The following is a 21,712-nucleotide window of genomic DNA, read 5'->3' on the forward strand; positions in this document are numbered from 1 at the left end:
GCGTGAGGTCCGAAAGGTTGGCGACTGTTGGTCTAGGGCACCTGGGCCCAGGCAGGAGCGTCCCCCTGGCCTTGAGGGAGGCAGGTCCTGTCTGAGTGGAGGCTTGCAATGTAAAGAGTTAACCAGACATCATGCGGAGAGGTGTTCCACACCCCTACACACGCACACACACACAGTGCACACGCACGCCCACACACACGTACACACAGCTACGAACATCATGTGCACACATGCACACGGCCCACACGCATGCATGCACGGGCACACCCACACACGCACACACATGGACGCGCACGCACATGCACATGCACATGCCTCACACACACACTCTCCTCCAGGCTCCCTGCCCTCCCTGCAGGCTCTTGGGACGCTGTTTACCTGGTGGAAAAGGCAGGAGACAGCTGGCAGGGCCCTGGTTGGCTTGGCTGCCCCCGGGACTCTCTCCAGTGAGCTGGGAAGAATTAACCCCTGAAATGCAGGTCAGAGGGCTCCCGGGACCTGGTGGCTTTGTTGGGGTGAAGCCCGGCGTAGCCCTGCAGCCTCCTTGGGGGGCTGAGAATGCCACCCAGGCCCTGGGAGGTGGGGTCACGCCTCCCGCTGCCCAGGCCTGAACCCAGGGCCCCTTCACCTGCTTCCGAGAAGGATGCACAGTGGGCAGGACACAGCCCCCCTGGTCCTTGTCCCCTGTGATCAGAGGGGACAGTGGTAGCCACCCCTCCTCTCAGAGCGGCCCCCACACCCGACAGGAAGGACGGGGAAGGTGCCTCCGCAGGCTTCTCAGGGCAGCAGCCCTGGGGGGGGTGTGTGTGTGCCCGTCCCCCCATGTCACAGATGAGGACGCCGAGCTCGGAGTCGCGGGGGGGAGGAGGGGGTGTTGCCCAAGGTGACTGCCAGGGAGAGGCAGACGCTGAGAGCTGGGGGTGCCCCTGGGTGGCACCGAGGCAGGTGCCGCGGCTGAGCCTCTGGTCAGGGGCGCTGACCGTCTGTGACTGAGCCGGCAGGGACCTGGGCAGCCCGCGTCCATCAGCAGAACCTGCCAGAATCAGGGGGACAGGCTGGGATCCCAGGGGAGGAGGGGTGAGATGGGGACCCGTTGCCGGCAGCTGGGGGCTTGGCCAGGGGCCAAAGCGAACACACAGACACGGGGACCTCATGCCCCCTCGTGTGCGCTGCTCCTGCGGGCGCCGCTCCTGCAGCTCGGTTTAAACAGCAGGGGCGGGGGGCGGGGGTGGGGGGGCCGCTGGCAGGAAAAGCCGCACCAGACGGCCTGGCCGGAGCTCTGGAGGGAGGCAGCGCTGCCTCACAGGGACCCGTGGGGCGGGCACTGGGCCTGGCAGAGCCGCCTCCTGAGGGGACCGGAGATGCCACCTTCTGTCCCAGGATGCTGTGCGGTGGCTGAAGTGTGGGGCGTGTGCAGGAGGCGGGGTGGGCGAGCTGAGATGGAGGGCCGTGTGCCTGCTCCGTCCCGCCTCCTGCTGTCCCTGGTTCCCGGACACCCGCGAGGGGGCCTGGGCGAGGAGTGAGGCCGCGGACGCACTGCGCGGGCCGGTCAGGTAAGCAGTGAGGGCTCACCCAACATGCCTGCTTGCTCTTTCGTTGTTTGGGTTGTCTTGGCGCTGACATATGGGATCCTCTCTGTCCAGCTGGTGGTTGTCAAGCTGGACGATGGTCACCCCCCGGGGGGACATTTCCGATGCCTGGGGACATGGCTGCTTGTCACTGCCAGTGAGTCCCAGGAGCATGGAGGTGGCGGGGATGCGGGCAGGTGCCCCGGAGCGCTCAGGGCGGCCCCAGGCGTCAGCCCCACGCAGGAACCCCCCTCCTTGTCCGGGCCCCTCCTCCCCCGCCCCCCGGAGACCCAGCTGCTGGCCCGCAGTGGAGCCAGGGGCCCTTGCTCCTCCGGGTGTCCTGAGTCACGCAAAGTGCGAGGCCCCAGAAAACCTCTGCGTGTGGTGCTTGGATCCCAAGGACATAAAGGAGGACGGACTGTGAAACACACGGTGGCCTGGCCGTGGGGGCTCAGGGGGCAGCGTCGGCCTGCGGACCGGAAGTGATCTTCCGATGTCACCAACTAAGGGGCTGGAGATGAGACGAGGGTCCTGGATTATCGGGGCGGCCGGGGTCCCCTGGGTCCTTAGCAGAGGGGACGTCTGCCCCGGAGAACGGGTGCAGGGTCAGGAGAGGGTCCCCCGAGGCTGGGCCACCCGATGGAGCGTCCACCGGGGGTGATGTCGGCGTCGAGCCAGAGAGCATCAGGCAGGGACCTTGTGGGGGAGAACGTGGAGGCAGCCAGCAGGCCGGATGCAGCTCAGAGCCCGTTCACAAACATTTCACCCCCAAACCCCTAATTTTTCTGAAGTGCATCCCTAACTCCACAGTGACACACTGTTTGAAAAGACCAAGGGTGGGTATTCCAACAGTACCACTGTGTGCCGTGTCCCTGCGTGGCCGTGTCCCTGCGTGGCCATGCTACAGGGATTTCTCAAGGATGAGCAGCTGCTGTGTGTCCTGGTGGGACGGGCGTCCTGGGCCAGCCCTGACCTGAGACCACAGAGTGAGTGTGTGGCTGTGAAACGTAATACAAAGGACATAGCTGTGCCTTTTGTCTGTTTAAACCTTTTGCATTTGGCCAGCGAGTCACTGTTATGGATTGAAAATGAGAAAACAGTTCACTGGCCACGGTAGGTGGTTTGGGAAGGATGCTCATGCGGAAAAGATTCACAGCCTTCCCAGGGACTTGTCGGGATGGCCGTGACTGAGGCCACGGGGGGGGGGGGGGAGGGGCGTGACCGAGGCCACGGGGGGTTCAGGCAGCAGGACATCACCTCTCACAGCTGGAGGCCGTGGGTCAGAGGTCAGGGTGTCGGCGGGCAGGCTGCTCTGAAGGCCCCGGGAGACTCCCGGCTCTGCTGTCTGCTGGCTCCTCGCTGTCCTCATCTTGTGGCCCCGTCAGTGGCCCGGGTCCGTCATCACGTGGCACATCCTGTGCGTGTCTGTGCCTGACTCTCCTCTTCTGACGCGGACACGGACCCACAGAACCAGGGCCCCCTGCCGACTCCGCCCGATCACCGCATACAGACCCGTCCCCCCAGGGCACACCCCGCGGTCGGGGTAGGGCCCAGCTTGTCTCTTTGGAGGGGACACACGTCCACTCACACTCCAGGCTCTGGAGCTGGAGCTGCTCTGTGGCAAAGGCCCTTCTGTAGTTCACACGTCGGAGGGTTTGCTATTGAGAACCGGCGGTGGAAATAGTTTAGAAGCTATCGCCTGCTTGTTTCTATTTCTTTTCAAAGAAGGTTTGTTAGAATCAACACTCACAAACCTAATGGTTGTGTGTCTGCTCCATTGACGAGAGCGTGTTGGCTCCCGGTAGCTTCGGGCCACTCACTGCAGGCGAGGGCCCAGCACACGGGCGCCCACGGAGGATGCGAGAAGGGACCACAGGAGGCGCCTCGTGGTCCACCGAGTCTGAAACCACTGAGTACGCACGCCGCCTGCAGCGCCGGGCGGGGCTCCGGGCTGCAGGCGGGTCCCTTTTCGCATCTTCAAATAGGACCACGGGGGCCTGGTCCACGCCAGGGGCTGCCTGGGGAGTTGGCAGTGACCCACGGGCACACAGTGGCCCAGAGCACGTGGGAGCGCAGCGCTGCCCCCGCATGAAGCTCGCAGCCCCTGGCCTGTAAGACACTGGGGACAGCTCCCACGTGAGGGGAGACCTTCAGGGTATTTGGGAGCAGCTCACAAAAGAGGCAAGTGCACCCCGAGTTCCTCAGCGTGGGAGGGAGGCCACGCAGGAGTGAGCGTGGGGGCGGCAGCTTTCCTTCCTCACAAAAGGGACGGAGCTTTAAAGGCAACAACGGATATTGTTGCAGCGCGGCTCACAGACTGTAATTACAGTTTCGTGCCAGGAGACGCCGAGTACTGTGGCCATTGGATCCATTCCTGACAGCTACTGGAATTTAACGGCTGCTTTTTGGAAAGCTGGTGGGGGCGGGGGGGAGGGGAAGGGGGGCCGGGAACTCTCAGGGCCATTGAAGGCTTCGGGAAATGATCTAGAATTTGGCATCAGGACACACAGTGCTCCGTGTCTGTCCCCACAGGTTCAGAACCAGGCCCGGGACTGTCAGCCACCTCCCCCCGTGCGTCTTGGCACTGGGCGTGCGCGTGATATCTGCGTGCGGAGGCACATCCCTGAGGGGCAGTGACAGGATCAGACCTGATACCAGGGAGTCCTGCTCCCGGGTTGCCCCCCCCAAGTGCAGTGCACACACCATCTCGGCCCCCGCACCCCCATTTTCAGAAGAGAATGGTGGGGCATAGGGCACGAGGATAATGGCCCCAAGTCACAAGACCTGCAGATGGTGACACTGGTGTTTGAAACCCTACCTGTGAACCCCCAATGTGGGCCGGAACCGGTCACCGGGCTGTGGTGTTTGGGGCGCACACCTCACACCCAGGACAGCCCTGGGAGCAGCTTGCTCAGCGATACCTGTGTGTGCGTCTTCAAGTCTACAGCCTCCAAGTGGAGACTCGAAATAGTAACATCTCATCACGGTGGGCTACTCCCGAAGCGTGTTATTTAAACACGGTGAGCGCCCAGCCTGTTTTGTCTTCCGGACGGAAAGTATAGTGTCAGTCACCGGTGACCGACTGGGCGCTTAACGTGTTAACCTTTAGGATGGGCCTTCCTCCTTCTTCACATGATCGCCCCCAGGTTCTGTTTTGGGGACCCCTGGAGGCCCCGGGACTAATTTAGTCATGGCATGTCCCTCTGCGGTCTCCGCTGACGGTGTCGGGGTGCCGCGCACTTTAACGAGGAAATACCTACAGTCTGATAGCAGGCGGGGTCCCCACACGCCTGACTGCCTGCATCAGGGGTCCTCAAACTTTTTAAACAGGGGCCAGTTCACTGTCCCTCAGACCGGTGGAGGGCCGGACTATAGTTTAAAAAAAAACTATGAACAAATTCCTATGCACACGGCACATATCTTATTTTGAAGTAAAAAAAAAACCAAAATGGGAACAAATACAATATTTGTATTTGCATGTGGCCCACGGGCCGTAGTTTGAGGACCCCTGGCCTACATGGTTGGTGCAGGGGTTTAAGTTCACTCGCCGAGTTTTTTCACTCTGAGCATAAACGGCGACTGAGAACCTAGTGTGTGCCAAGCACGGCAAGCCCAGTGGGAAGAAAAGGTAAGTGTGCCCGCCCCCGGGCGCCGGGAGCGTGCAGAACCGTCCAGAAGACGGGCCAGGCGGCCAGCACCGAGGAGGGGACAGCCAGTGTCCTGGGGCTCCCCTGCAGAGGCAGGCCAGGGAGCCAGAGGGAGCGGAGGCTGCGGGTCCCCCCCAAAGATGCTCTTCAAAACCATGGGGGCTGGGAGGCGGAGGCCTGGCTGGGAAATGACTTTATTTTATTGATTTATTTTTGAATACATTTTTATTGATTTCAGAGAGGAAGGGAGGAGGGATAGAAACATCAGTGATGAGAGATAACAGTTCATCAGCTGCCTCCTGCAGGCTCCTACTGGGGAGGGAGGCTGCCCCCTGGCATGTGGGCCCCCTCCCCCCGGAAGGGAACCTGCCCCCTGGCATGTGGCCCCCCTCCCCCCGGAAGGGAACCTGCACTCTGGCATGTGGGCCCCCTCCCCCCGGAAGGGAACCTGCACTCTGGCATGTGGGCCCCCTCCCCCCGGAAGGGAACCTGCACCCTGGCATGTGGCCCCCCTCCCCCCGGAACGGAACCTGCCCCCTGGCATGTGGGCCCCCTCCCGCCGGAGCGGAACCGCACCCTGGCATGTGGGACCCCCTCCCCCCGGGGCGGAACCTGCACCCTGGCATGTGCCCTGACCAGAGATCGAACCGGCAACCCTGGCAGGGCCCTAGGCAATGGGCTTTGAACCACTGACTTTGTCAACAACACCCCATCCCTACCAGTTTACAAAACGAGATACACACGGAATCCCATTATTTCGGGGTGTCCTAGGGGAGGTGGGTGGACTGAGAGAGGCCGCGGCAAGGCCTCCGTTTCTCCGCGGGGGTGGGGGGGTTCACAGGCACCATCCCCGGGGAGGGTCCTGGGCGCCCCGTGCACAGGGGACGCGCCTCCCGTGCGCGCTCCTGCCCGGAGCCCCTTCCCGCGGGAGCTCGGCGCCCAGGGAGCCTCCGAGAGCGCCCCCCCCCCTCGCCCGGCCCCGGCCCCCCTCCTCCCCCGCCCGCGCCGGCGCGCTCCACGCGGAGCCGCCCCCCGCCCCCCACTCCCGCGCAGCCCGCGCTCCTCCCGGCGGCTGGGCCTCGCTGTCGCGGTGAGTGCGGGGCGCTGGGCCGCCTCCGGGAGCGGTGCGGGCGGTGCGGGCGGTGCGGGCGGTGCGGGCGGTGCGGGGGGTGCGGGGCGCTGGGCCGCCTCCGGGTGCGGGCGGTGCGGGCGGTGCGGGCGGTGCGGGCGGCGGGCACTCGCACAGGTGCCGGGAGGAGGCCCCGCGCACGCGCACCGGGGACCCCGGGCCGCGTCCCGAGCTCGGGGAGCGCCGGGCAGCGGGCGAGGCGCCGGCGGCGAGGTAGGGTGGCCGGTGGGGACGGGAGGAGGCCTCGGCGGGACGCCCGGGACGCGCGAGACAGTGGAGCCGGGGCGGGAGGAGGGGGCGGCGGCGGGGGGGGTGCGGATGGGGGCGCTGATGGGGGCGCGGGCCGCCCAGGACTGGGAGGCGGCGGGGGTGGCAGCCTGGCGTGGGGGGCGGTGAGGGTGGGCGGACCTCGGTCCTGGACGCCCGCGTGGATAGGGGCCCACCCGCGGGGACCCCCCCCCCCCACCCAGTGCGCTCCCGCGGGAAGCGGAGCCGCCGGCCTCAGGCGCTGAAGGGGGGGCTCGGAGGACACGGCGGGTCCCGCCACCGACTCGCGTCCCCACGCGCGGCCGTCTGAGCGGCTCGGAGGAGCCGCCCGCGCCCGCTGCGCGCCCCTGGGAGGCGGCCGGGCGCGCAGCCACGGTCTTGGCTGGCGGGTCGGGGCTGAGCCGCTCGCTCCCAGCTGCCCGGGCGGCCGGCGGGGACCCCAGGACGCGGGCGAGGGGGGGACCTCCGGGCCTGGGCCCTGGGGCGGGAGGAACGAGCTGGAGTTGGGGGAAGCCGCGCTCCGCGCCTGCGGGCACCTGGGTGGCTCTGGCCCCGGAACCGCCGGTCCCGCTCCTCCTGCACCCCCCCCCCGCCCCCGGGTTCTGGGCTCCCGAAAACCGCACGCTTTGTTTCGCGGAGCCTTTGCCCCCCTGACCGCGCGGCCGTGGCGGTGCCTGGGCGCCTGTGCACGTGCCCGGCGTCAGGATGGGACGGGGTGGGAGGGGGCCGAGAAGTCGCCTCACTGACCCGGAGCCCGCGGGCCGGCTCATCCCGCAGCGGCCCAGGCCCGCACCTCTCACCCCGCCCTGTGCTCCCCAGGTGACCCCCTTCCCCAGGCCTCGCCCTGCCCCCGTCCCCATCCGCGCCCCTGTGCTGGGCACCGGCCTCCGAGCGGGCCTGGGCGGCTCCTGGGACCTTCAATAGGGAGGGTTTTAAACTGGCCCTGGCCGGTTCCTGGGGGTTAGAGCCCAGCCCAGATGTGGCCAAGGCTGTGGGTTAGAGCCCAGGTCTGGGCACTTTTACAAGAATCAACCAATGAATGAATGAATGAATGAATGAATGAATGAATGCGGGAATAAGTGGAACCACACATCCCTCCCTCCCCCCTCCCTCTCACTCTCCCTCCCTCCCTCCTCCCCCTCCCTTCCTCCTCCCTCCCTCCCCCTCCCTCCCTCCTCCCCCTCTCTAAAATCATTTTTTAAAAGTTCACCACCTCTTAGGTCCCTACACAGCCGCCTTCCCTGTGCGCCTCTCCCCGGGTCTGTTCTGAGGGAAAATGACAAACCCAGGTGATAGGGGCCTTATTTCTTCAACCCACTCCAGGCAGGTGACCCTCAGATCGTCAACTCCTGCCCCCCCCCCCCCCCCAGCAGCAGCCACTAGCTGATGATCCGGGTGTTTAGGAAGCGGGACGGGGGCAGGCGCCTCGTCTCCCAGCTGAGGTCTCCTGGCTAGAGCACCCGTCTCCAGAGCTGAGCCCGGAAGCCCTCGGACTCTTGCCAGGGCCGGCCCAGGTCTGCCCGTCATGGCCCTTGGCATTCGCTGGGAACCAGGCAAAGACTCCAATGAGACAGGAAGCCTTTGAGCTTCCCCTGTGCCTGCAGGCAGCCCTGGGAGGCGCAGGAGGAGGCTGTGCAGGGATGTGCTGGCCCGTGGAGGGCGGGCCTGGCTGCAGGGGAACCGGAGCGAGAGGCTGTCCGTCCTGGAGTGAGCGAGAGGCGGTCCTGGGGTGACTGTGCTTGTTCTGGTTCTGGTCACACGGTGGGAGTCCTGCCCCCACGCACAGCACCCTGTGACGGAGCAGGTGAGGGCCTGGGTGCGAGGGGAGCAGGCCAGGGCCTGTGACGGGGAGCAGGTGAGGGCCTGGGTGCGAGGGGAGCAGGTCAGGGCCTGGGTGTGAGGGGAGCAGGTCAGGGCCTGGGTGTGAGGGGAGCAGGTCAGGGCCTGGGTGCGAGGGGAGCAGGTGAGGGCCTGGGTGTGAGGGGAGCAGGTCAGGGCCTGGGTTCGAGAGGAGCAGGTGAGGGCCTGGGTGTGAGGGGAGCAGGTGAGGGCCTGGGTGCGAGGGGAGCAGGTGAGGGCCTGGGTGCGAGGGGAGCAGGTGAGGGCCTGGGTGCGAGGGGAGCAGGTGAGGGCCTGGGTGCGAGGGGAGCAGGTCAGGGCCTGGGTGCGAGGGGAGCAGGTGAGGGCCTGGGTGCGAGGGGAGCAGGTGAGGGCCTGGGTGCGAGGGGAGCAGGTCAGGGCCTGGGTGTGAGACCATCGCTCCCATTGGGACCACCTGTCTGAGCGCCCCCACAGCTGCTGGTCTGGCCCCCCTCGTTTCGTGTAAGCAGCAGCCTCGTCAACAGGAAAGCGGGGCTTGTTTTGAGCTCCAAGTGCGCTTTTGGTGCCTTTGTCCCTCCACCTACCCGGGGAGGCTGCCCGCGGCGAACGCCTCCTCGGCTGGTGTGAGCTGTTTGCTGAATGCCAGCAGCATCGTTGCTCGGTGACGCTCGCTGTGTGGGAAGCTGGAGGCACGCAGGCAGCTGGAGGCTGCCCAGCCCACGGCCGCTGAGGCTTGGGGGCCGGGACGCCTGGCTGTGGCCTGAGCGGGTTTCGGACCAGGAACCGGCCCTGTCCTGGCGATGGAGGGTGGCCGACAGCTGCCCTTCTCTGGAGTCCGTCGTGGCCTTGAGTTAGGTTTTCCTAGTGACATGACTGCAGTTATGCTAACATCATACTCTCGGTGCCCAGCCCATGTCTGCACAATCATTAACAGTGAGCGTTTGGAATAAGATCGAAACTTCGAGGAGCTTAACCATTTGCAACGCCCCGGCTCCTGCCAAAGGGGGTGCCTGGGACACGGAAGCCCCTCTCTGTCTGCGGGTTACACATGAATCTCCTGTCACAAATATTTATTGAATGCCCACCATGGCCAGGCACAGGTCCGCGTGCTGGGGGTACAGTGGCCAGTAAAACGGACCCAGTGCCCACGCCTTGCAGCTGAGATTCTAATAAGGCGAGGGGCCTTAACAGGGAATCAAGTTAATTCACGTGCAATGAGCTGAGACAAGGCCTGTGAAAGCCCCGGGCAGAGGGATCTGGAGCTGAGGTCTGCGGATGAGGAGGATGAGAAGGAAGAGCAGTGCAAAGGCCCTGTGGTGAGGGCCGGGCGCACAGGAGCACCGAGGGGCCGCCAGGCAGCACCCCTCGCCGTGATTCTTCTTCCTGATTAGCTGTGGTGTTTCTTGTGTGAAGGTCAGTGGAGCTTTATGCTGTAGGGCTTGATGGAGGATGTGGGACGTGGGTTAATTTTACAGAACTGAGATCGCCTGAGTCCTAAAGGGACAGCATCACCCAGGATGGGGTACATACAATGTTTCAATGCCGTTGTTACTATCCTATATAATAAAGAGGTAATATGCAAATTAACCCTCACACCCTCACAAGATGGCTGCTTACAAACAGACTAGCAAGGGGGGTGGGGTTAGTGAGGGACGACCAAACGGCTGAACAAGCAGGCTGTGTGGGGCGACTAGGCTGGCATGGGGGGGGGAGTTGGGGGTGACCAGGCCAGCAGGGGGGGCAGTTGGGGGCAATTAGGCTGGTAGGGGGGAAGTGAGGGGTGACTAGGCTGGCAGGGGGGACAATTGGGGGCAACCAGGCTGGCAGGGGGGGCAGTTAGGAGTGACCAGGCCGGCAGGGGGGCAGTTAGGGGTGACCAGACAGGCAGGCAGGTGAGCGATTAGGAGCCAGCAGTCCAGGATTGTGAGAGGGATGTCCGATTGGGCCTAAACCAGCAGTCGGACATCCCCCGAGGGGTCCCGGATTGGAGAGGGTGCAGGCTGGGCTGAGGGGGACCCCCCTCATGAATTTCGTGCACCAGGCCTCTAGTTTTATCATAAGGTCTTAGATTCGTGGGGGACGGCTGAGTGTGGGTCCCCGGATCTGCCACCTTTGTCCACGCCACGTCATCGCTGCTTTTACCGCTGCCGACGTTTCCGTGTGGGCTCTGCCTCAGTCTGGTCCCCTCGATCAGGTCCTCGTACGTCGTCAGAGTGGCATTTACGGACACAAGTCCTGTCATGGCGGCTGCCGCGGCTCCCCGTTGTCATGGGAGACGGCCCACAGCCCTGAAGGTGGTGGCCAGAGCTGCTTTCTGATGAGCAGTTGTTCCACAGTGTGCCCGCCCCAGCCTGCAGGCCTGCGTCCCCCAAACCCTTATGTGGAAGCGAAAACCCTTATGTGGAAGCGAACCCCAGTGCACTGGGGTTAGGAGGTGCAGAGACATGGCAGCCCCTCTCCCTGTCCTTCTGGTCACCCCCTTTCGTCCCTTTCCCAAGGACACTGGCAAGTGCGGGGAATAGGCTGATGTGGGCAGTCTCTTGGCCCGAACACGGAGCCCCATCTGCGGCCACGGTTCTGCCGGCTCTTGGGCTTTGAAGCAACCGTTGGAAGTCGATGGGCCTTAGACTTCTCTTTGCTCTTCTGCTTCTGGAATTGTGATGGTGAGGGCAGTGGGAAGGGCTGGGTCCCACCTCTGTCTTCATTAATTAGCTGGTGACCTTGGGCGGTCGCTCCCCTCTCGGGCCCCAGCTCCCCGTTTTGGGCAGGGGAGGCTTGAACTGGGTCTCTCCGCAGCCTCTAACACGACCCCGCTGCGAGAGGGGGGCTGGGGCCCGCTCAGCCCGAGACTGTGGGCCTCAGATGCAGCGGTCCGAGGTCAGCATTTTCCCCTTCAAACCCCAGCCTACATCAGGCTCAGGGGGTAGCAAAGCCTGAGTTTTAAAACCGACACCTTTCTTTTCCAGGATTCTCTACCTAGAAGCCCAGGATGATGAGAGTATGCCTTGCTTTTACTACGTTCTCCTGCCAAGCACTGCGCTCTGTGGGGCCCGACCATTTCATTTTATACATAAACACCCGTGCACACGCACGCAAATGTACACACATACACACACGCACATACATGAACACATACGCAGAAATGTGTCTCTATATGTGTTCTGATTCTAAATGTCGTACATTATAGACAATGAGGAGACCAAAAATTATGAGTCAGTCATAATCTCACTGTCAACACGCCTTTATTTTGATTATTTTACATAATTTTTATTGACTTCGGAGAGGAAAGGAGAGGGAGAGAGAGAGAAACATCCATGATGAGAGAGAAACATCGATTGGCTGCTTCCTGCACGCCCCACACTGGGGGTCGAACCCACAACTGGGCATGTGCCCTGACCGGAACTGAACCGTGACCTCCTGGTTCACAGGTCTACGCTCCACCACTGGGCCACACCGGCCGGGCTCAACGTGCCTTTTACCTTTCGGCGTTTCCCCAGTGCCTCCCCGTTTCCCGTGGGTGTGCGCGTACACCCTCTCCGCACTCTCCACCGAAGCGGCGCTGCTCGCTGTGCCGCCCGCGTCCTCCGCCCGTGGGTAGGCTCGAGGGCCACGGAGCGGGTGCGGGGCCGGCGGCCTGCTGACCGGTGCTCTGGGAGGTCCGAGTGTGAACCCCTGGACGAGCTGGGTTGACAGGTGACCAGATGCACAGCGGGGGCTCGGGGTCCCCCCACCGCTCCCCATCACACGCTTTTGATCTCGGGGGCCAGCAGGTGCAGCATGAGAAAGTGGCCGTTGCGTGCTGTGCGCCGTGGCCCAGGCGGTCCTCGTGCCCACGGAAGCCTCTCTGGCATCAAACCCCTTTGCAGGGCGTCCTGGCTGTGATGGGCGGGGTGCCCCCAGGGACCCTCCCCGGGACTGGCAGGCCGACTGCCAGAGCGCATCCCCGCAGGGCCGCCTTCCGCTGGCCTTGCCCCCTTAGGGACCTGCCGGGAATGGGAGCCGGGTGGTGGGGACACGCCGCGAGCAGCCGTCCCAAGGTGAGGCTGGGCCGAGGGCTAGGGGTCCAGGCCTGGCCCTGGGGCTGCAGGCCGCTCAGAGTCCCGCCTCTTCCTGGGACCTGCCGTCCTGCTCCGTGTCCTCTCAGACACCCACATCACAGCCTCCCCAGGGTTTTGTTTTATTATTATTTAATAAAAAAGTCTTATTGATTTCAGAGAGGACGGGAGAGACAGAAACATTAATGATGAGAGAGAATCACTGACCTGCACGTCTCCTACTGGGGAGGGAGCCAGCCACCCGGGCACGTGCCCTGACTGACCTGAGCCGGCTGAGTGTGGAATCGAACCGTGACCTCCTGGTGGAGAGGCCGACGTTCAACCCCTGAGCCGCGCGGGCCGGGCCTCCCGGGGTTCTCACCCGGACGACGTGCTGTGGGCTCTGCCAGAGGCGGGTGTCGCTTTCAGAATAGCCACCTTCCTGGGGTGGGATGAGTTCTCCGTCAGGCCCCTGCCGCAGCATTCACTTCAGACCCACGTTTAAGGGGAAATGCCACACGGATCCCTGTGGTGCCACCTTCACCTACAGACCAGGCTAGTCAGATGCTGGGCGACTTTGCAGAGACAGCAAATAGCAAACCAACGTCCCCTGCACAATGTCAGGGTGGAGGCAGGACCCTGTAGTTCAGCGGTTCTCAACCTGTGGGTCGCAACCCCTTTGGGGGTCGGTAGAACGGCCCTTTCACAGGGGTCGCCTAAGACCATCGGAAAACACATACATAATTATATATTGTTTTTGTGATTAATCACTATGCCTTAATTATGTTCAATTTGTAACAATGAAATTGGGGGCCCCCACAACATGAGGAACGGTGTTAAAGGGTCGCGGCATTAGGAAGGTTGAGAACCACTGCTCTAATGCCACACCCCATCAGCCTCCTGAGTCCCCGAAGTCTGGCAGGGCCCGGCGGCCTCGTGGGACTGACTGGGTGACCAGCCTTTTTCTGCTGCCCTGGGAGGCAGGCAGGGGGCAGGGCACAGGTGTGATGCAGCAGGTGCGGCCGGAGACGGGCATGGAAACCATGAAGGTCCCGGCTGGTGTTGCTCTGTGGGTTAAGCACTGTCCCAGGCACCACAAGTACTGGTCCGGCCTGGCCGGTGTGGCTCAGTGGATGGACTGTCGGCCTGCGGACCGAAGGGTTCTGGGTTCAATTCCAGTTGAGGGCACATACCTGGGTGACAGGCTCCACCCTGACCCTGGCCCTGGCTCTGGTTGGGGCGGGCTCATGCAGGAGGCAACCAATCGATGTGTTTCTCTCACGTCGATATTTCTCTGTCTTTCCCTCTCTCCCACTCTCTCTAAAAATCAATGGAAAAAATATCCTTGGGTGAGGATTTAAAAAACAAAAACAAAAAAAAGGAAAGTATACTGGTTTGATTCCAGGTCAGGGCACATGCCTGGGTGTGGGCCTGATCCCCAGTGGGGGGTGTGCAGGAGGCCACAGATGGATGGTTCGCACATCGCTGTTTCCCTTTCACATCAATGTCTCTCTCTCTCTCTCCCCTCCCTTCCTCTCTATAAAAACATAAAAACATATTAAAACAAAACACAACTGTGAGGGTGTGGCCTGAGCGTCACTGAGAAGGATTCCTTAGAAGGACGCCTGCTGAGAGGGTGGCCTAAGCTTTCTACGTCCACTGACAAATACTTTCTTAGAGTAAGCTGGTCATTGGGATGGAAGATTCTTTTTAGCAACGTGTGATATGATAGCGAAGCATAGTTCATTTTAAATGAGCGAGTGTCCTCATTAAATACACAATAATGTCCACGTTAGGGACACATCCACAAGCTTATTCTCTAAGTTTCATATAAACAGTGGAACAATGGGGGAAAAACTGTAAAAATGTTCTGTTTAGGTATGTGTACGGTCGAGAAGAAATTGATAATCTTCAGGGGAAATGCTTGTACATTAGATGGAACTCAGACCTGTTCCCACTAAAATATGTCCTGAGGACAATGGAGAAGGAACCTACTATGACCCCCCCCCCCCCCTCCCGCCAGCACAGCCCTATCCCTGGCTGCTCCTTCTGTCACCAGCGGTGGTGACAGACTCGGGGGGGGGGGGGGCTGCTCTGGGAGGTACCATCCCTCCCGCAGGACCCCTCACCAGTGGGCGTTATTTTTTAAAATGTTTTTATTGATTTCAGGGAGAGGGAGAGGGAGAGAGACATCAGTGATCGGCTGCCTCCTATACGCCCCCCACTGGGGACCGAGCCCACAACCCGGGCATGTGCCCTGACTGGGAATGGAACCATGACCCCCTGGCTCATGGGCCGATGCTCAAGCCATACCACCTGGCCCTGATGGGGGCCACTTCATGTCATGGGGACGGCTCCCCACCCCGTGCCATGGGACCCAGAGCAAGCACACCCGGGCGGGAAGTCCCTTTGGAAACCCCGACTCGGCCGAGGGGCTCGGGCGCACGTCACAGAGGACAGGAGGTGCCCCGTGGGCTGACTCCCCACCACGGTTGTAAGGGGAAATGGCATAATGGGGCCTCCGGTGGCAGGAGTGGGGCTGGGGGAGATGGAGCTGCCTCTAGGGAGTTTCTTCAGCACCATTTGGAAAGGGCCCGGCTCTGCCATGTGGGGCCACGTGTCCTGGGACTGGGACGTCTGCTCTAGCTAGTGTTTAAGTGGGTCGTGTTGTACGGCTCGAGAATGAATCTATAAATGTCCACAGGGCCCCCGGCAGGAAGCAGGCTCCCGCCCCTGCGTTAAAGTGTGCCACTCCCTGCCTTAACGCTTAGTCGGTGAAGACGGGAAGACCCCCGGGCTGCCTGGGACCCTATCCAGGCCAAAGTGTAAAGAAAAAAGCACAGAAATGTTCAGAGGATGAGCCAAGTGCGAGCCGGCCTCGGGTTTTATTAAGGTTCGTGTGCATTTGGGGGGAGACAGGCCAGTGGGTCTCCATGTTGACCCGCCCAGTCCCCCGCATGACTCGGCCGAGGCCCTGGGACCATGCCAGGAGCTGCGCCAGACCCGGCCGGTCCCCTGTCATCACTCGGTCCCTGCGGCCGGCGTCCTCCCCCTTCAGGTGCACAGGCCCCGAGAAGCGGGGGGAGGGGGGGGCGCAGCGATAGCATCCTGGCAGCCACACAGCTGAGCAAACAGCGGCCTGTCCTGTGAGCTCAGCGTCCCGGGACCCAGGGCGGGCAGGGCTCCGGTGACGCTCAGCGTTTCTCACGGCTCCCCGCGACCTCAGCCGGTGCCTCCCACCTCGCAGCTAGGCCAACGAGTTATTGTTGAAGATGTCTGGGAGGGAGGGAGAGAGAGAGAGAGAGAGAGAGAGAGAGAGCGAGAGAGAGAGAGAGAGAGAGAGAGAGAGAGGGAGAGAGAGAGAGCGAGAGAGAGAGGGAGAGAGAGAGAGCGAGAGAGAGAGAGAGAGAGAGAGGAGAGAGAGAGAGAGGAGAGAGAGAGAGAGGAGAGAGAGAGAGAGAGAGAGAGAGAGAGAGCGAGAGAGAGAGAGAGAGAGAGGGAGAGAGAGAGAGAGAGAGCGCGCATTGAATGCCGCCTTTCCAGCTTGGAGACACTTATTTCCAAGAATAATCACAGAGCGTGTTAGTAACAGGAGCAGGAAGAGCAGGACAAGCAGACAGACACACACACAGGCGCGCACATACACGCACACACATGCACATACAAACACACACACACACACACACACACACACACACGAGCGCGCGCGCTCAGCCCTGGGCACTCAGGCCCAGGCCGGTGTGAGGAACGCCGAGAGAACCAGGAGGTGCTGGGGAAGGGGCTACGTGTGCTGCCCTCTCACGTGAGAGGTGCAGGCGTCTGGGGAGACCCCGAGCCGGAGCCGGTGGGGCTGCCTCCTGCCTTTCTCCTCCTCGGGAAGCCAGGGCATCCTGGGTTCCAGGCCGCTGCGCCCCCTTCCCGGCAACGGAGCCCCAGGAAGGCTGTGACGCCTGGGGAAAGGTCTTTGCTGGGATTATTTTGTAATTCGCCCGCAGGGTCTCCCAGGCCTGCCAGGCCCTCTGGGTGTGGGGGTTGACTATTCATTTGATGTGGGTTGGCTGCCTTTTGCTGCCCGGGGGCTTTGGGGAGAGTAGCTTCCCTGAGGTTCCCAGACACACAATTCCAAGAGGGAGCCGTGCAGGGCTCAGAGGGGCCTGGGCTCTGCGGGGAGGTGCCCTGCCCTGTGCCGCACCTGCTGGGGCTGCGTGGGAGGTAAGGGACTGGGGGAGACTGCAGGATAGTGCCGCCCGGGAGCACATGGAACAAGGCGCCCTGGCCAGTGTTGGTCAGTGGTTAGAGCGTCCTTCCCCCCCCCCCCCCCCCCCACACACACACAGAGGGTCCAGGGTTTGATTCTGGTCAAGGGCATGTACCTGGGTTGCAGGCTCCTCCCCAGCCTGGGCCCTGGTTGGGGCGCATGCAGGAGGCAACCAGTCGATGTTTCTATCTTTCTCTCTCTCCCACTCTCCCTAGAAATCAATGGGAAAATAGCCTCAGGTGAGGATGAACCAAAAAGTAAAGCAACTGAGGAAGGTCAGCCGTGCCTTCCCGAGGTGCGGGCTTTACCTGGAGTCCATTTACGGGGTGAACACGAGAGACGGGACCGCTCAGCGCTGTCCCCCAAATGCTGCCATGTCACACGTGGAGCCCATTTCCTGCACGGAGCTCCCCTTCGCAGGCCCCCACATCAGTGTGTGTGTGTGTGGGGGGGGGGGGGGGGTGAGGGCATTTTAAATCCGTTATTCTGTAGGCGGTCAGCACAGTCCGGCAGGAAGAAGTCAGGGTCCCTCCCACGGACTGGGCGGCTGGACCTGAGCTGTGATGGGGAAGTGTGGTGACCCCGCCCACACAAACAGCCCAGACGCACAGGCTCACGCTTCCTCTCCCCCCACAGGAGCCCCGGAGGATGCTGTGGAGGAGAGGGAAACACCTGCCCCCCAGAGGAAGCCACAGACCAGGGCCCAGGGCGGCTGAGTGACCTGCGCCTGATCCTGTTTTTCCAGCGCGCACCTGGCGAGTGAGGGATGGGCTGGCCGCCGGGGGACCGGCAGATCGGGCATGTCACCAGAGCTGCTGACACCGGACACAAGGCCACGCTGCCCGGCTGACGTGTGACCCCGAATGACAAATGGCAGCCCCTGAAAGAGGAAGCTCCCGGGGGCCTCTATACAAGAGACGGAGTTAAGGCCGAGTTCGGAGGTGGACACCCCCTCTCAGACCCTTGGTTCCTCGGGCTGCGAGGTGATGGAGTGTAAAGCAAGGACGCTGGACACAGGAGGGGGCGCGCCGGGATTGGTCCGGTGCACCTGACAGCCCAGGAGCGCAGAGAGGGGGCCCCGGAGGCGCAGGGCCAGCCAGGACTGCCCAGCACTAACTGAGGCCTCACCACCCCGCTGGAGGCTGAGGTCACCTTAGCAGGCGCATCTAGGGCGGGCGCGCCCTCTTTGAAGGAGAGGAGGGTGGGGAGGGGTCGAGGAGAACCTCCTGGGAGCAACAAGCAGTGGAAGCAGGAGTCACATCTGAGCGCGCGCCAGGAGAGCCCACCGAGGCCCGAAGCCCCCGGGGAACCCTCGCCCTTGAGCCACCCAAGGTCATGGTGGGCTCCTGAGGGGCGGGGCGCTGCCATGGAGAACCCGGTGGCCCCCCGTGTCCTCTACCCCGGGGATGACCCGGGCCAAGGGCCGGATCCCAGGGGCACCTTGGCGCCGGGAGCGCGCCGCCAGGCAGGGGGAGGCGGCAGCGCGCCCGAGGCTCCGGGAGAGGGCAGCCTGCAGCCGCCGGACGCGTCCTGGGGGGAGGGCGCCTCGTCCCCGTCCCGGTCCCCGTCCCCGGCGCAGTCACCCTGCAGCCTGGGCGCCTCCCTGTGCTTCAGCTCCGGGGACGAGTCCCCGCCGCAGTCCCGCGCTTCCGCCGCCGAGGGCGCAGCGGCCTCCCCGCCCCCGTGCCGCAGCGGCCAGCGGGTGGTGGAGAGGCAGTGGGAGGTCGGCAGCGCCGCGTCGCCGGAGGAGCCCTCGTCCCTGGAGGAGCCCGCGTCCCTGGAGGAGGCCGCGTCCCCGGAGGAGCCCGCGTCCTTGGAGGAGCCCGCATCCCCAGAGGAGCCCGGGGACCCCGCGCCTCTGCCCCCCGGCGTCGGGCCCGCGCACGGGGAGCCGGACCTGGTCATCGAGGTGTCGGGCCGCCGGCTGCGGGCGCACAAGGCGGTGCTGGCGGCGCGCAGCGACTACTTCCGCGCGCGCGCGTCGCGGGACGTGCTGCGGGTGACGGGCGTGGGCTGGGCGGCGCTGCGGCTGCTGCTGGCCTACGCGTACAGCGGGCGCATGGCGGGCGTGCGGCCCGACAACGTGGCCGAGGTGGTGGCGGGGGCGCGCCGCCTGCAGCTGCCCTGCGCCGCGCAGCGCGCCACCGAGGCCGTGGCGCCGCAGCTGAGCCTCGCCAACTGCCTGGAGGTGCTGAGCGCGGCCAAGCGGCAGCGGCTGACGGAGCTGCGCGACGCCGCCTACGGCTTCATGAGCGACCACTACCTGGACGTGCTGCGCGAGCCCGCCGTGTTCGGGCGCCTGTCGGGCGCCGAGCGAGACCTGCTGCTGCGCCGCCGCCTGGGCGCCGGCCGGGCCCGCCTGCTGGCCGCCGCGCTGGGGCCGGCCGGGGAGCGCGCGGGCAGCCGTCCGCAGAGCCCGTCGGGGGACGCGGAGGGCCGCGGGGACGCCGCCGTCTACTGCTGGCACGAGGCGGCCGGCGAGTGGCGGGAACTGACGCGGCTGCCCGAGGGCGCGCCGGCGCGGGGCTGCGGCCTGTGCGTGCTCTACAACTACCTCTTCGTGGCCGGCGGCGTGGCGGCCGCGGGCCCCGACGGCCGCGCGCGGCCCTCGGACCAGGTCTTCTGCTACAACCCGGCCACCGACCGCTGGAGCACCGTGCGGCCGCTGCGCCAGGCGCGCTCGCAGCTGCAGCTGCTGGCCCTGGACGGCCACCTGTACGCCGTGGGCGGCGAGTGCCTGCTGAGCGTGGAGCGCTACGACCCGCGCGCCGACCGCTGGGCCGCCGTGGCCCCGCTGCCCCGCGGCGCCTTCGCTGTGGCGCACGAGGCCGCCATCTGCAACGGCGAGATCTACGTGTCCGGGGGCTCGCTCTTCTACCGCCTGCTCAAGTACGACCCGCGGCGCGACGAGTGGCAGGAGTGCCCGGGCAGCAGCGGCCGCGAGCGCTCGGCCGACATGGTGGCGCTGGGAGGCTGCATCTACCGCTTCGACCTGTGCGGGGCCCGCGGGGAGGCGCCCGCGGCCGGGCAGCCGCAGGCCGGCGGGGCACGCGTGCTGCGCTACCACTGCGTGGCCAAGCAGTGGAGCTGCCGCGCTGCGTTTCTGAGGCTCCCGGGCGCGCCGTCGGGGTGGGGCCAGCAGCCCTTCCGCTGCGCGGCGCTGGGCGGCAGCATCTACTGCGTGAGCCGCGCGGGCACCTGGCGCTTCGTGCCTCCGCGGGATGGCGAGCCCGGCGGGGACGTGGCCGCGGAGGACAGCGTGGAGGCCGAGGCGCTGAGCGGCCCCCTGGACGTGCGGGGCGCGCTCTTCCCCTTCGTGCTCAACCTGCCGGAGAAGCTGGACAGAGGCGAGGAGGGCGCTGCGTAGGATGGGCCGGGTCCCCTGGGAGTCTCCTGCCTCACCCCCTGGGCAGGGAAGGCCTCCTGGGCCCAGGTTCCCACGAGGAGTGGAGGAGGGAGAGAGAGAGTCGCGGGTAGGGCGCTGCCACCGGCTTATTGAAAGCTTTGGAGTTGGGAGCTGGCGGCTTGGCCTCTAGGACTTCGCGCTGCTGCTTTAAGGCGGGCCTCCCCACTGCGCATTCCCTTTCCCTTCGCTTTGCTTAGCTTTGCCCTTGGGGTCAGGTGTAGGTTGTGCGCACGCAGGTAACCTCCCAGAGAGACAGCGTCCCAGGGGGATGATCGAAAGGGGATGCCTCAGGGCAGGTGAGCCGGCACCCGCGGGGCACCCAGAGGTCCCTGCGTGCATAGGACGCAGAGTGGGGTCCCAGGGGCACCTTGGCTTTCGCGATGAGCAGCCGCAGGGAGTTGGCAGGTCAGGTAGGCCCAGGTGAACTCTATCTGCGAGAGGAGCCACAGCTGTTGGCCTGGAGGGTTAAGGTGGTCACTGCTGAGTAAAGCTTTTTTTTAAAAAAATATATTTCTGTATTGATTTCAGAGAGGAAGGGAGAATGAGAGAGACATAGAAACATCACTGAGAGGGAATCATTGATCGGCTGCCCCCTGCACGCCCCCTACTGGGGATCGAGTCCGCAACCCTGGCATGTGCCCTTGGTCAGAATCGAACCTGGGACCCATCCGTCCACAGGCTGACGCTGTATCCACTGAGCCAAACAGGCCAGGGCATGAGTAAAGCTCTTAAGCCCTTTTTCACCCACTAAGTCAGAGGGGTTCCTGCCGACACTGCTCCCGTTTTGGTGGAGCCTTTGTTGAGGGCTACAATCTCTCTCTCTCTCTCTCTAAAATATTTTTATAGATTTCAGAGAAGAAGGGAGAGGGAGAGAGAGAGAGAAACATCAGCAGTGAGAGAGAATCATTGATGGGCTGCCTCCTGCATGCACCCCCCACTCCCCACTGGGGATGGAGCCCACAACCCAGGCATGTGCCCTGACCCGGGGAATCGAACTCTGACCTCCTGGTTCATAGGTGGACGCTCAGCCCCTGATCAACGTCTGTGTTTCATGATGGACTCAAAGAAAGAATTGTTCCCCAAAGAAGGTGAGGCCCATGGCTGCTGCCCGTGCTGAGGGCGAGCACGCGCCCCTGGGACCCGGCCAGGGTGCTCAGCGCGGATTACGGGATTCTGGGGAGGGGGGCGGATTTTTGAGAACATCGCCCTCAGAACATGTGGCAGAGTGACAGGCAGCTTGTGGCCTGAGGGGCCAGCACAGGCATGTGCACGGCAGGTCTGCAGGTGGACGCTCATGTTCCCCAGTTGTTCACGTGCCACTCACTGCTCCACAGAGCGCGAGGACTGACAGGCAGTCGGCTCTCGCTCCTTGGTCACATGACACCGGACGTTTCAGAGACGGACAGACAGGGCTTCCTGTCGGCTGGACTTGGAGGATGAAATACTTGCTCCGATGACCTCGTGCCCAGCTCGGTATTGCTTACCTGTTAGCCCCGTGGAGGGAGCCAGGTGGCAGCCTGTGTGGCAGTCGGGGGCAGTGGGAAGGGGCTGGGCTCTGTAAGCTCTGTGGTTACGAGAGTTA

At 63.7% G+C, this 21,712-nt stretch overlaps 1 protein-coding gene across 2 annotated transcripts; it reads left to right on the plus strand.

Moving 5' to 3' along the window:
* Window positions 1-6,261: 6,261 nt before the first annotated feature.
* KBTBD11 (kelch repeat and BTB domain containing 11) lies at window positions 6,262-21,039 on the plus strand. 2 transcript variants are annotated; one of them, XM_036303914.1, is made up of 2 exons: window positions 6,262-6,305; window positions 17,361-21,039. In XM_036303914.1, the coding sequence occupies exon 2, from the start codon at window positions 18,091-18,093 to the stop codon at window positions 20,089-20,091; it is 2,001 nt and encodes a 666-aa protein (XP_036159807.1). In that variant the 5' UTR covers window positions 6,262-6,305; window positions 17,361-18,090; the 3' UTR covers window positions 20,092-21,039. The 2 variants fall into 2 exon arrangements, with proteins under 2 accessions (XP_036159807.1, XP_036159808.1); XM_036303915.1 differs by lacking the exon at window positions 6,262-6,305 and adding an exon at window positions 6,459-6,557.
* Window positions 21,040-21,712: the final 673 nt, after the last annotated feature.

The sequence above is a fragment of the Myotis myotis genome, unplaced genomic scaffold (assembly GCF_014108235.1).
Source record: "Myotis myotis isolate mMyoMyo1 unplaced genomic scaffold, mMyoMyo1.p scaffold_m19_p_39, whole genome shotgun sequence".
In the NCBI taxonomy this organism is placed as follows: Eukaryota; Metazoa; Chordata; class Mammalia; order Chiroptera; family Vespertilionidae; genus Myotis; species Myotis myotis.

Excerpts from the sequence above, each read along its gene's own strand:
- KBTBD11 (XM_036303914.1), top strand. The coding sequence starts at position 18,091 with ATGGAGAACCCGGTGGCCCCCCGTGTCCTCTACCCCGGGGATGACCCG.